Source organism: Cyrtonyx montezumae, unplaced genomic scaffold (assembly GCF_038088225.1).
Source record: "Cyrtonyx montezumae isolate F1298 unplaced genomic scaffold, pur_monq_1.0 scaffold_15, whole genome shotgun sequence".
NCBI classification, from domain to species: Eukaryota; Metazoa; Chordata; class Aves; order Galliformes; family Odontophoridae; genus Cyrtonyx; species Cyrtonyx montezumae.
Window position 1 is genome coordinate 8,966,962 of NW_027071881.1, and position 14,611 is coordinate 8,981,572.

At 42.8% G+C, this 14,611-nt stretch overlaps 1 protein-coding gene across 3 annotated transcripts in view; it reads right to left on the minus strand.

The window, feature by feature from the left end:
* Positions 1–14,611, minus strand: part of SYNRG (synergin gamma) — a 30,090-nt gene that overhangs the window by 3,042 nt on the left and 12,437 nt on the right. For all 3 annotated transcript variants that reach the window (XM_065732072.1, XM_065732071.1, XM_065732070.1), the window contains 9 exons: positions 14,416–14,552; positions 12,304–12,419; positions 12,063–12,125; positions 9,310–10,254; positions 2,877–3,470; positions 2,390–2,553; positions 1,580–1,633; positions 1,117–1,213; positions 881–1,029 (listed from right to left, as the gene is read on the minus strand). In XM_065732072.1, coding sequence (XP_065588144.1) covers positions 881–1,029; positions 1,117–1,213; positions 1,580–1,633; positions 2,390–2,553; positions 2,877–3,470; positions 9,310–10,254; positions 12,063–12,125; positions 12,304–12,419; positions 14,416–14,552 — 2,319 coding nt within the window. The remainder of the gene's footprint in view (positions 1–880; positions 1,030–1,116; positions 1,214–1,579; positions 1,634–2,389; positions 2,554–2,876; positions 3,471–9,309; positions 10,255–12,062; positions 12,126–12,303; positions 12,420–14,415; positions 14,553–14,611) is intronic.

Genomic DNA, 14,611 nt, shown 5'->3' on the forward strand with positions numbered 1-14,611 from the left:
ACATTACCCTGCAACAAAACCCTTTAAAAGGTAAAATTAACCTTTCCAAGCAGACGTCTCTGAGCTAGAATGCTTCTCAGCACTTAATTGGCACTTCTGCACCATTTGGGATCCACACTAGGGGAATGTATGGGTGCACACAGTTCCACGTGGAGAAGAGAAACAAAAAACAATGATTCTGAGAACCATAGGAACTGGGAGTCCCAGGACTCCTACAGATAACTTTTGGTGCTCCAGCTCCAAGTGCTCCCAACGTGTGGCTGACTGACATGGAGGGCACAGCCAGGCCCTAGCCCTGGGAGTGGTCCCTGCCATCTTCCACAGAGGGCACTTCAGAACTAGATTTTGATCTGCTTGTTTAAATCAAGAGAGAATCCTGGTGGCTGCTTCGATTGTTACCATCAACAATGCCAGCTGTCAAACAGATGAATCCTCATCTATCAACATCACCTGCTGAGTGGTAAAATACTGAAAGGATAAATCCCATATTCTGACAAGGTGTCATCAAAAATACCCATCTGTCTCCACTATTTGTGCTCAGCTAGGCAGAAAGCTCCCAAGCTCCTACCAGACTGCCTCAGAGCAGCCCGGTCGCGTCTGGCAGATCCATTCAGAGCAGGGAAAGCTATTTTGTCTGCAGTGGAAACCAAAACAAACTGAGGCACTTCCAAATCCAGAGAGAAAAGAAAACAGCTCCGTTACGTGTGTGTTGCTACGTTGCACGCTCCTGTGTTGTGAGCATTAGAACTAATGGTAGAGATATTATACAGAGACAAATCCACACTATTCCAGCTTCATAAAATGGCTCATTAAAATTGTACTAATTTTCCCTTATCAGAGCTTTTCTTCTAGTGAAGATGCAGCTTCTTTTTGGTCTTACCGTTAAAGCAGCAAGGGACATGAAGCTTATGAGGTTGTTCCACACTTTATCTATATCCTTCAGCAGCTGCTGGAGTTTCTCACTACAAACAGCAGTTGCTTTGATTCCCAGTTCAACTCTCTTTGTTACTCTGTAGACTTCAACAACCCCTGTTGGAATAAAACACAGTGGAGAAACTGCAGCTCAAATACAGAAGAGAACTTCCAGTGTAAGAGATGCAGTCCATTAAAACATACCCAGTAAATACTCCATGCCTTGAGCAGACTGGATAACCTCAGTGCAAACGGATGAGCTGCTTATTCCATTCAAGGTATCGTTTGCTTTCTTTATCACCTGGTAGAAGGGAGTTTCATGAAGCAGAGCTGTTAATTACTACGAACAAGATGGTCACTAACAAATTGTTAAACAAAACAACAAGGCAATAAATAACTGCTATATTCTGTCACACAGATTGGGGTAGAAGTATGAACGTTTAAACACTGAACGCACTCCCTCAACTATTTTCATTATTAAAACAGCAGTTTTAAGTGCATGCATGCACCACTATCTAGTTGAATAATACAATTAATAATATACATATTTTTAAATTACTCTGGCTGGTAAGTATCACATTACCTGAAAATTAATGGCCTTTCCCCTTCTCACAATAAGTATCCTATGCTAGGGAGGAAAGGGCTGCAGAGGAGGTTACACTCTTACCTGCAGAGCACTCTCCAGGCACCTCTGCCACTCATAGGCATACCTCTCACTTTCCTATTTGGAAGAGAAGGACAGTCTGAATCTCATTTCTACACACAATTCCCTTTCTCCTATCACAATAGACATACAGAAGATGTATATTTAAAGAGATTGCTTGCAGGTTAGCCATGAAAACTCCTAAAATACCTTCTCCTAACTTTTTTCCTCATTTTTTAATTAGTCTGTTTGCATCTGAATTGTAAAGTTTGATTTCTGAGGCTTAGAACTAGTTTAAAAAGGAATAAGGTAAACAAAAGGGTGAAAGTTTGGATTGCACATCCCTACTCCTAACAAATCTGTTGCAGGTCTGCTGTTGGAGAAATGAGGATTAGCAGAATTTAATGAGTCCTTTTACCATTTGTTCTCAATATGAGCAAGAGAAATAACTATTACACAGCCAAAAAGGTTCGTCCACTTCCTAAAGCCAACGGTCTCAGTGCCAAACCTGGGATTAGATTTTAGCTGTAACCAATTTCCAGTTACAGGCTTAGACTGCAAGGTCAAACGATTCAGACAACAGCATTTTTTTCCATGTCATGAGGCTTTAAAGACAGAAAAGATGAAAATTCTTTTATTAATCATTTCTTGCTCGTAAGAAGGGAACAAAGGAAAGAAACTTTAAGAACAGCAAAATCAAAACACAAAACCTCACCCAGGTTCCATCTTCAGATCATACTCTTAATTTCAAGCAGCTCACATCTCAAAGGGCTGCGATACAGAACACCTGATGGAAGTCACTGCTGATTTACTTGTATTCTGGGTACTCCTTACCTCAACCTCCCCAGTTAGGTCTTTGTACTTGTCCCGGATGACAGGCAGAGCAGGCTTCTCACTCAGAGTGTTTGAGCGGTCCCTAAAGGGCTGTTCCAGAGCTGGTAAAGGCAAGGAGCGGCTTATTTCTCTGTCACCCAGGCTTAGGCTCCTTTTATGAGATCCTAAAAAGTTTGGATACAAACAAAGCTATTCTTCTATTCAACGGCAGCGACTAGCAAAAACGAACAGAGCAGCACCAAGGGATGTCCAGCACAAAGCCCTCCATTCACCCAGTGACTGGTGCAAACCAGTTCTTAAATTCTTACAGATTTTTAGCACAACCATTTTTTTTTTCACTTCTAGAAAGAGCTCCACTCCAAACACCATGGAAATTAGTGAGAAGTTTGCTTCCAGCAGTCCTCATCAGCAAATGCATCATTTGGTTAGAACAAATAGCCTCTGGTAAGTGTATGCATTACAAGCTTCCTCCACGGAGCAGGCTTACCTTGAACAGACAGGTCGAAGGTTGCCAGCTCACTCTTGATCATTTCTTCACTAGATTTCACCTTGCCTTGGGACGTTGCCACTAAGAAGTCAAATTTGCTGATTTTTGGCTTTTCACTTTGGAATTCTCCAAAATCATCTGTGGACTCTCTCTGTATTTCAGAAGAGATCCCAGCGGCGAGGAAGTCTGCCTCGTGGTTTGGGTCAGCTGCCACATCTCGTGCTTCTGACGAAGGTCTCGCAAACTCACCGAAGTCTCCGTTGTCATCATCACTTGGACCACTGGATATTGGTCCGGAGTCTTTAAAGTTAGCAAAGGCTGCAAATGAAACATCCTGTAAAGCATCCTCGCTAGAAAACGTCGTCACTTTGGAAACGGTTGTCATGGTGATGTTTTCTGAGCTGCCAAACAAGGTCTCCTTCTTCTGAAGAACAGAAGTAGCTGCAGAGGATCCACTTCCTGAAGCCTGGGTGAAGGAGAACTTCTTGCCCTGCTGAATGTCCTCTTTGTCAGACCAGTCGTAGCTTGCCAGGCTGCTGACTGCAGACCCGCTGTTACAGCTTCCAAATGGGGCACATTTTAATTCATCTATATCTGAGAAAAACAAACCCCTGCCATTAGAAGCTGAAGTTCAAACATTAGCCTCTCTAGGCTGTCTAGAAGTAAAAATGACTCGCTAAGAGCCTTAACAAACTGCACAGTGAATTGCTGTTCTGATGAGTTGCACTAAGCCCTTACTACAAAAAAACTCTCCGCTTACTAAATGCAATCTTTCACCTTTGAATATTGTCTTATATTTTAAGCTGAAAGTCACCGTGCCCTTATAGATTGCAAAGAAGCACTAAAAGAAATGTTCCTAGATGGTACGGAGCACACAGGGCACCAGGTCAGCCTCCTGACACTGACTACAGAACCTACAACCGAAATATAAACACGAGCAACTCAAGGATCACCTTCATTCATCAAAACCAAGCACGCAGAAAGCAAGGGCAGCTTCCCCATCCTCTCCACTGAAGTGTTAACACGCTTTAGTTTTGTACTGATGCTCTGATACAAATAAGGTATAGAAATGTGCTGCAGAGGTTACAAGAGGTAAAGTTGTGTCTGAGCTTCTCACAGTTACTGCAGTGCTGTGTGCCTCAGCCCTCAAGCTTACAAGTTTCAGGAACAACACAAACATGGCAAATATCTTGCCTTAATGGAATAAATCGCTTGTGAAAGCTAAGTACAGAAAAAAAAAAAAACAATTATTTTGCAGAAAGCTCCAAGCATTTATACTCACCTGGCAATTACACGGGCTGACGGGCTCTTCTCCCTGCCACAAGGAGGTATGGCACACAGCCTGGCTGCTTATGCTGCAGCCAGCAGAGGAGATCAGGCTCTGCCAGGCTGTGCCCACTACTCATCCAACTTATCTTTCACATTCAGACCGAGATTGATCCACCACGAGGGCACGCAGAGCCGGGGAGATGTCATTAAAGCATTGTAAAAAGAGCCCTTCTGCCCTGCACTTGGCAGTTGTTTTCCTGCATTAATGACTGTCAGCCTGGATCAGAGCTTCAGCCACCGCTCGGTGCCTACGGCCCAACAGTCCCAAGGCAGAGCAGGAGCAAGGCAGCGCCGTGCTCCCCGGGCAGAGCTGAAGGCAGCACGCCCTTAACTGCACACAGCAGGCACAGCTGGGGCAGGGCAGCCAGGCAGGGAGCAGGCTGAGCCTGCAGCTGCCCTCTGGTCATTAATAGAGGATTAAGCCATTTGGACACGTTTCTGCCTCTTGTATTCATTTGACCGAGAGAGGAGAGCGTGCCACGCTCCAGGCTGCCTCCCAGGCATGAGCCTCATAGAACAGCTCATTAAAAAAGACCAACAAATGTACGATATAATGATGTGTTTCGTGGCTACGACAAAGAGAAACATCCCTACGCAACGTGTCACCTCCAGATTTTCCTAAGGGAGGGTCCTCACACAGCAGCTGCACAGGGAGCAGCTCCACAATTAACATCACACCTCGAACGCGTGCTGCAAGATTTCAAAGCACCATTTGAATATTAGATTGGTAGAGCAAACCAATTAGATTGGTAGAGAAACCCCTAACTCTGCCAGAAGAGATTTTAGTGAACTTTACCATAATAAGACAGAATTCCTTCGCAATCCCAGCAGATGCTGAGTTCAGATTTGTTCTAGAAATCCGAATGCCATTACTCCAAATACAGACAAAGCCACAGGGAATTGGCACAGCCAGCTCTGCACTACAGGCCCACAGACACACACCAGGCTGAACACAACGGAGCAGACTCCCAAAGCACTTGGAGCTGCTGTGGGGAGGAAAGCAGGCGTGTGCACACTACCAGAGCACAGCACGGATGCAGTTCAAATGGTGTTTCCCAGTGCTATCTAATCTACAGAAGTATAGTTAATATGCTGCTTCCTAGCGTTATCTAATCTACAGAAAAACTTGACATCCTTCAGCAGGGCCAACCACAACAGTGTATTTCAGCTTCCAGGGATCAAGGTAGGTCTGGAGGCGAATGACAAGCTGCTGGCTTCAGTGCAGCCCCTTGATTGCTTAAGGAGGACCCTTGGCAGCATTAGCTGTATTCTAACAAACAGGAAAAAAAAGACAATTCCCAAGATTTTAACATATATTTGTGACTGTAACCAACACTCAGCTGGTGAAATCTGGAACAGCCCCAATGACAAGGGAGTTGTCCCAGCATACAGCCATTTACACAGCACTGCCAGAGAGGAGCCACCAAGAATGCTGGATAGAGGACACTTCAAAATGGAGGAAGGAGAGAAAATCCTTCAAACCTTTTGGAGTTAAAACCTTCACCTGTTTCTTTTATTACCCTTAGGGATGCTGCCCCATAGAGAGACATCAGGACCCCACTGCCAGGAGCCATCGGGGACACGTACAGCTCTCACAGCTCTTCTGTTTGCAGAATTACACTAAAAGAGAGCAACTGAGAGAGAGCAACACTGTCAAGTCTGGACAAAAATGCAATAAAGCAGAGTCACCAACATTACTGTCCCTCCTCCAGGTATGATTAGCTGAACAAACACTAATACAAACACTGCAGAAGCAGTGCAGAAATCAGCCTCCCAGGTTTTATGTTCAAGCCTTTGGTTTAAAAAGCTTTAGGGCCAGACACAAGGGCTGCTTCTCTAGAAAGGGAGAGGTTTTAAAGTCCTAAAGATCAGCATAAAGAAGAAAAACCTGGTGTGCTTTGCTCTCGTGGCAGGGAACAACAAAAACCCAGTTTGTGCTGGCACAGTGCTTGAACTTTATCCCACAGCTCAATTATTTTTAGCTTTTTACCTTGTCTGCTAATTTGACAATCATCCAAAGCAGTCGGTGGCCCAGGATTTGGAAGAATTCGAAGTGACACAGTTCTGCGACACAGATCTGCAGCTGTCATTTGTGTTTGAAAGCACTTCAGTATTCAGCAAGCCAGGATTTTCAAAGCAGAAAAATGAAGCAGGCCCTGTACTGCAGGGCACCAATTAACTCACTCCCAATTAACTACATCAATATCAGAATACTGTTTAGAGGCCTCTCACTAGCAAAGGCCTCCGCAGCAACACGTTTCCAGTTGGCCCCATCACAAAGTGGCCTTATGGCCTCACATGGCAGCGGGGAAGTGCAGACAGGAGATAGTGGGGCAGAGGCCCCCAAGTCAGCACGGAGCTCCCCAGGCCTCAGCACAGCAGCAGCCCCACCACACACACTGCTCCCAGCCCCACTGCACGAGAGCTCTGCGGGGCAGCAGCTCACCCACACGAACCAGCTCAAGGGGATACCATAACTTTAAACTTTGTCGTTCTTTGTTTGTTTGTTTTCCCAGGAAAAAGAGGCAATGCTGCTGGACTGCAAACAAATCACACGCCCCCATGTTTTCAAAATATGCCAAGATAATATTTATTAACACAGCAGGACTTACAGATCACAAAAGATAGTGATACACAGGAGCTCGGAAAGGTGTTATCAGAATAAAGCATGCAGGTTGATACTTGCAGAAGAGAGATATCAAAGCAGATCTGAGAAGGCACATTCACACAGGAAATGTTTAGTTGAAATTAGACATTAGAAAAGCAGCAAAAAACCTGAAGTTGATTAAAATATACAGAGATCTCCAGTAATGCCAAAGAAAAAGGTACTTTACAGATTCGTAAGTGCAGCAAAGTGGATAACCCTTTGAGAATACCCCAGGCAGGTACGCTCTGACCGCAGCGCTCGGCAGAACGCAGAACAAATTAGGTTTACAGGAATGACGAGGCGTTAATTAAAAATGCTCGAGTCCTGGAGTGAAACACAAATTTGGTTGAAAAGAAGCAGCCCGGTTCAATTAACAGCATGCAGGCAGTGCTCAAAGGGTTATACCAAGTATATGCAAGAGAAATCAGGCAACATTAGTATCATCTACCTTCCACACAAAGAAGTATAACAAAGTTTAAAGAGACAGTATCCCCTTTGGAGAGCACAACTGAAAGCCTCGCTTCCTGCAGAGCTCCAGGGCAGCCACCCAACGTCCTGCCATCCCCAGCACCAGCAACCCACCTGCCCTGCCCACAGCCACGGCGCTGCTCAGCAGGCAGAAGGCAGAGAGCTCCATCCTGGTACGCCAGGGCCGCCCAGCAGCAGCCCCCACCCGCGGCTCGTGTTGCTTGCAAGCAGCCCAGCTCCCAAAGGCAGCCCGCCTCCTCTCAGCAGTGAGCACTGCAAAGGGATACTGTCCCTTTTGACATCAGATTTACAGGTCAAAAGAAGTGGAGGGGAAAAAAAAAAGCTGCTTTTTGAATGATGTAAAACTGAAGGAAAAAAAAAGACTTGGACATCAGCAGTTCGTAGCTTGAGATGATCCAATGCACGTAAAGGAACGCACGGGAATACTGGGAACAGCACACAGCACGCTCTGCTACGAGAGCCAAACGGAATTAAACGATGGAGCAAACCTCTCCTCGTGGAAAAAACACCTAGCTTGGCACCGTAAGAGAATACAGACTTGTTGGAGTTTAATAAAAATAGCTTCTAATTAATACTTCAAAGTCCAAAAGTTTAGCAACGAGCACATGATCACCTAACCCCCCTTAAAGAGACCGAGAGAACCCCTCCTGCCACAAAGGGCAAACGATGCATCGCTGATTCCTGTGGCAAAAGCTCACGGACTGCAAAGAGCTACATAAGTCAAGCTACCACCAAAAGAGGCTAGAAAAATATTAGGAAAAAGTGCTTCCAAAACCAAAGTAAACATTCAAAGTACGCTGTAGGTGCTACGTTTTTGACAGCTCGCTCAACTTGGAACTTTACCAAGCAGTAATATGAAAATTAAATGTCTTTGCTAATAAAGTTATTCCTGATATTTTGTACCCTGTTATAGAGTATCTTCCATGTTGAAGTTGCCAACTTAGTTTTCTCTCCCCTACTTAAAAATAGCATATAATGCAAAATTACAGTACTGTATATTTTCTCTACCCATACTGCAAAAATGGAAGAAAAATTTCATCTGAGAATTCCCAACTCTAGCAGTAACAGCTTTTGCATTTGCAGTTTGTGTGCTCCCCCTGTTCAGAAACGCCTCTGTCTGAGTAGTATTTGTCCCCAGAACACAGTAATGGTTCTATATTATTGAAGGCCACAGAACATTCAACTACACCTTATCTTCCTATGTACACATGAAAAGAAAAAGCAGGACACTTGGGAAATTCCATGATATGCAATCAGGTTGGAGATGGTTAATTCGTTCTCTCAGGAGTGCTTTCATAAAGGGAGATTAAAGAAGGAGAAAAGCTTGTTAAGGATAAAATACAAGTCCTGTGGTTTTGGATATGGGCCCCAAAGCCATCGATCACGACATTAGTGCTTACAGATCCATTCCAATGAGGGCTTTAATTCTAAGAAGTGTACACGACACATGCAGTCCTGCAGAATACTGGCTATGCTGACAGAGCCCCACCAGAACGGGATGTACCAGTAGTGTTATCAGACAGCTTCTCGTTAACAGCACGTGGGAGTGCCTACTTCCAGCAGCACAGAGTGGGTTAAGACCCCAAGCCAAATGCTTTGTTGAAACCAAGAGATTAAAGTGAGACTCTCTGCCGTTCATCTTGCTAACATAAATGGAATGATGCTCCTCGCATTAGAAAATTTTCCACTCAAATTCCTCAAGTGACAGTTGCTAATGGGTACCAGTAATATGATGCTGCCAAATCTCAAAAATAAACGGGAACTGAGTTCAAACTGCTCAATCTATTTATAGTCACCTAAGAAAAGGAATAAATGCTGCCCATTTAAGGGGCTGCTGGCTAGCAGGTGCACAGATTTAGAAGCCTTTCACTACTGAAAGACTAATGCATAATACTGTAACTTAGCACACAGAAGAATACTGCTATCTCCATCACCTATGTTACCAGAGCAATCTAACCAATTCCTCACCTGCTGCTGGTGGATGCTGGCCACTAACTGTTGGCAAATCCAAAGAGCTATCAGACATGACATGCTTAAGATCTCCTTCCACATCAGTCAGTTTCATGTCAAACTGAACAGACAACGCATCTTCAGAATCCTCCTTGCCAACACTGCTGCCACCAATAGAAGGGAGATCCAGAGACTTCACCGAAGCAGAGTCTTCTTTGGCCTGCTTGAAAGCTGCAACTTTGTCCACCAGGGACTTATCTGCACTGTTGCACGTGGAAGAAAACTTGTTTGAGTGAAAATCGGCAAAATCATCATCGCTCTTCACTGAGGAAAGCGTGCTGTCCTTTGTCTCCTCAAAGCCTGCCCCAGGGCCTTCCAGAGAGAGCTGCTTGAAGATGTCATATTTGGTGGGAGTAGCGGCGGTGGCCGAGTTCTGCCCACTCCTCCCCGTGCTGGCAGATGAGCCAGGCTGAGGAACAGGGCTGGTCTCTGCCTTAAGTGCACTGTATTTGTCATCTGGCTTTTGTTCAGAAAACCCACTGCTATTGTTGAAAGCCATGAAATCTGCAAAGTCATCTTGTCCACTGGCTGATGTGCTATTAGAAAATTCCCCAAAAAGGTTGAACTCTCCAAACTCATCAGCTAAGCTCGAGCTTTTGCTAGGTGCTGGCTGGGCAGGGGCAGCTGGTGGTGGCGGAAAGGAGGCCGGTTTTGAAGCATTAAATGCAGGTGGAAAGGACAGCTGCTTGTTTTCTCCAGTAGAAGAAAAAAGGTCCAAGTCTGCTAGATTCAAAGAGGTCTTAGCTTGTGTTTGCTGTTTGGACTGGGCAGGTAAGGAAGGGAAGGACGTGGGGAAAGTTTTGTCTTTTGTAGGAGGCTCTAATGGCGAGATACTGTCAGCGGTTTTAAAATCTGTGAAGCCATCATCGGTTCCTGCAGCCTTGAATTCTGCAAGGTTATCTCCTGAAAGGGAAGCAATGAAAAGAAAAAAAGCAGTAAGATACTGCAGCAACAATACGTACATCACACTCACACCATGCAAGTAAGCAAGCAACCTATTTCATGCCATGACAGAAAACTTTAGGCAAACTGTTTCAACTAAGACCTCAGGATGCACATAACTCCACTTCTGTGAGCTCCACACATTGAGGTCAGTGATTCTAAAAGTCATTCCAGAAAAAAAACGAACACCCTCACAAACAGCTCCAGTAATGCAAGAACTCAGGCACCTTCCTGCTGCTGGTATGGCTGGTTACAGCTTTCCTAGGAACCCTGGAGATGAACTTCCACATGAAAGTGATTAATCATAAAATGATTAATCATAAAACGTGGAAACCCCCAGTTCAACTTTTAAACTGAATGTCAGCCAGTGCAGTAACGATGTACAACGACTTGAATATTAGGTGGCAATGTCTTCACTGAATTTACATTAAATACGTTGGTGTATTAGACAGTTTTCTTCCTCTTAGGACAATATTTTTAAAAAATGAACAATTTATTTTAAACACATGACAACAAGACAAATGCTTTTTAACCCATTCACCAGCATATATTTGCTTAGGTTACTTGTAATTTCACAGTATGAGTACATTTTATTACAGGTGTCCAATAAACAGATTTAGTTCTATTTTAGAAATACACCGTTACCTTTTAATTCTTCAATCACCACACAGTGCCATACTTTAAATGAGTTTAACCAAGATCTGAAAGACTCCTCCTGAGAACTGAGAAGGGGAGTAGAGGACCACAGCAATACCCGACATCTTTCCACACTCCCTTCCCTCCAAACCAATTAACTTGGCCCAACGACAGTGCAAGAATTTGTGGAATTGCTATTTGTTTACCAAAGCTAAAACATCACAGCAAATTACACTTACTGATGAAGTGCAAACTTTTCCATTAGAAAGGTAAGCTGGTGAAAGGGTTAAGAATGGTCAGACCTGGATAGCAGGCAGATACAAAAATCATCTATGTTTTAAGAGATATGCAGAAAGACATTTCTTTGCATTTCATGCAATTAAGCCTAAAAAAAAAAAAGTACTGAACATGAAAATTTCTCAGATTGCAGGAGTTTCAAAAACTCTGTGCCTGAGAATCCCACCTTTGAAAAATATGGAGTAGGAATGAACTAGGGCAAGCAGCCTTATCCTAGCACCTAAAATTGTCTACTACCAGCAAACCAAAATACTAGCCAAAATATAACTCTCTGGAAGTTAGATTAAATTTGTAACACATTTATCTTCTACTTATAATATGAGAAAGTGGAATTTATGATTAAACTCATTGCATAAATGAGTTATTCACAGATCTGGGAAAAGTTCAGGGAGCTGCAGCTTGTATAACCACACAGATATTTCATCTCACATGCCATCTAGGTTTTACTTTTCCCAATCAACAAAAAACAATTAAACATCATTACAAATGAGTGATCACACCTGTTCTTGGGACGAAGGCCATAAAAGCTTTAAGTTCTGCCCTAACAATAGAAAACAGTTGCAATTTGGTGCAGAAGCATCTTCTTCTTCCTTCTAATACACTTATCCTGACTTGAAACAGACAAATTCTAATCACAGTGTTATTTTAAAATAACTCAAGAGATGCCCATCTTCCACAAACAGTCTGTTCCAAGAGTACACTGTACTGCTCTTTCCACAATACTGTTTGGAGGAGCAGAGGGACCATTATTCTGCAAATATAGCAATGGAAATTCTACAGTCCATGGAGAGCCACAAAAAAGCATCCAAAGCACCTCCAGAGCCCATCCTGCTCACCTGCATACTTGCTCTCTGATGGCTGCTCCAGTTCACGGAAAGCACTGTATCTGTCTCCAGAATCTTACCAATGTGAGAAAAAGAAATACATTTACATTCAGCTGTTATGAATTCATGATGTAAATTTCACATTGGCACGATTACTCTGATTTTTTACATTAACTTTTAATCAATGCCAAAAATAAGACATATGGAATACTGTAATAAGTTGACCAGAGTAGTTGCATATTTTCCCTTTTACCTCCAAAAGTAGCTGTACTTTCAGGCTTCTCAGCTGCAATTCCTTTAAACACAGCATACTTATCAGTTGATGAGAGTGTCTTGTTACCTGGGAGCGGCATTAGCAAAGAAGGAACACTAAAAGCAAAAGAGATAAAAGCAAAGATCTTAATTTATCCACAACAAGTCTACAGTTCCAGGTTTCATGTAAAGGAGCCTCCTATCCTGACTACAGCTTGGATTGCTAAGCTTAAGCTTCTACTCTAAAAACACTGAATTTCTGTCTGTGCAAATCAGTGAGTTCAGACGTCCATCTATTCAGGAATATCAGGATTATTCCACAGTTACTTTGTGTACTTCTTTGTACTTTGCACATAAACACACGCTACTTTATATGGTAAAACTGTCATCATAACCTCACACCATTTTAGCAACTGCTGAAAGATTTAGCAGATGCTTGCTTGCCCTCCACACAATCCTCCTTATCATTTGCAGCACTATAGAACAACTTCCTTTCCATATGAATGATGCATTTTACCTCCAGTATATGTCTCTCAATGCTATGCACATTGAAAGCATGAATGAATTGCTATGGCATTCTTTGGCCCGAAGCAAGAATCTTTCTAGAGCCATTTAAATCTCCTTACCAGCAGCCTACAAGCATCACACAAACCTAGCACTTGCACACACGTGCTAATGATAGTCGATGATGCCTGCAGACAGGCAGTGCAGTGTCAAAAAATATAGCTTCTGTTAAAATAATTGAATTTCACATCACTGCGAAACAGGCTGTTAGATATGCAATCTTGGCAAATATAATGGTTAATCATCTGTCCTCTACAGATGGCTTTTTTTTTTATTTTAAATAAAATTCCATAAGCAATGAGATTATAGCTTATTGTAACCTTTTTATTCAAAACAGAATGCTTTTACAACTTTACAGCTGAATAAAAAGAATTGCTGCAATGAGAAAGAAACCTTTTATTTTTTTCTCCTTATGATCCCCTGCTTTCCACCATGGAATTTAAAAACAATATTTCTTTGAAACTTTCACTCACAGAATAGCTGTTATTGCAAACTGATATCTGACACATGCTTAAATTACAGCCCTTTCAAATACAGGTGGCATTACTGATCGACATCAGCATAATTAAATCCCTTCCATGCAGTGTCCTTAAGTGCAATCTGCTTTAGTATCTATCCCCTGACAGCACTGATGAGGAAGCATTTAGTAATCACTGCTTACCTGCAAAGCACTAGTTCTGCCTGCAACTATGAGCATACAGTTCAACACGCCTACAGTTAGATACCTGGGCACTATGTAAAATTTTGCCATGTGCAACAGGATTAAACAGCACTTTGAAATCCTCACGGGACTTTGAAAGATTAATTTTCAATTCCCAAAGGCAGCAAGTACACGTTTTATTGTGCCCAATTTGCCTGACCCAGAATTACAATTTGGCTGTCTCCCAAACAAAGAGCCAAAATTGCTGAAGACTGAATGAGATTTCAATTCAGATTTATAGTCAGCTATCAGAAGTTTATATCTCGGCCAGAGAACCATAGAAATAAAAACCCTGTCCACTGGAGTTCTCGTTCATTTAAAAGTACAATGTCATGCTGTTGAATTGAATGCTGGGTTCATAATTCACGGTCTGAGGAAAGGCCTTGGTGTCAGCAAATGGCTTCTATCAACTCCACCAAACACTGGGTGAGACTATTAATGGATGCATACAACACCAAAGGCAGAACTTCTCTGTCCTTGTGCCTTATTTCTGAATAACTTCATGTTAGATTTTTGCCAGAATGCCCAGAATAAAATAACTTCCAATTCCTGTGCAATAATATAAACACTTGAAGACCAATTCACATGCCCCATATATACAATTTACCTCAGCATGGTAAATGACTGGAATGGTAAAGAATGGGCAACCACTTATGGCACATCAGATGTCATTCTGGATTTAGAAAGCCTAATTATAGTTCTAACAGTCTTCAAAAGGAATTGTCAGAGGAGAAGTCAGGTGAGAGAAAAAAATTACAGGCTGGAAAGCTAGCCACGAAAGAGGAAAACATTTAATTTCTTAGAGGAATTCTAAAACGCTGAAGGAGTGGAAATCCAAAGGTCTCCTACCTGTTCCGGTGCTGTGAGCTGGCTGCTTTGGAGGAGCCAGCTCCATCCCCTTGGAAATCAGCAAAAGAGTCTTCTAGGGAGCCAGACTTTGAGGCATCCTGAAACTCTTGGAAGTCATCATCTTCTGGTTTTACTACCTACATTGCAAATAATATGTAAATTGATATGCCTTTCCAAATTGTCATATAGCATGAAA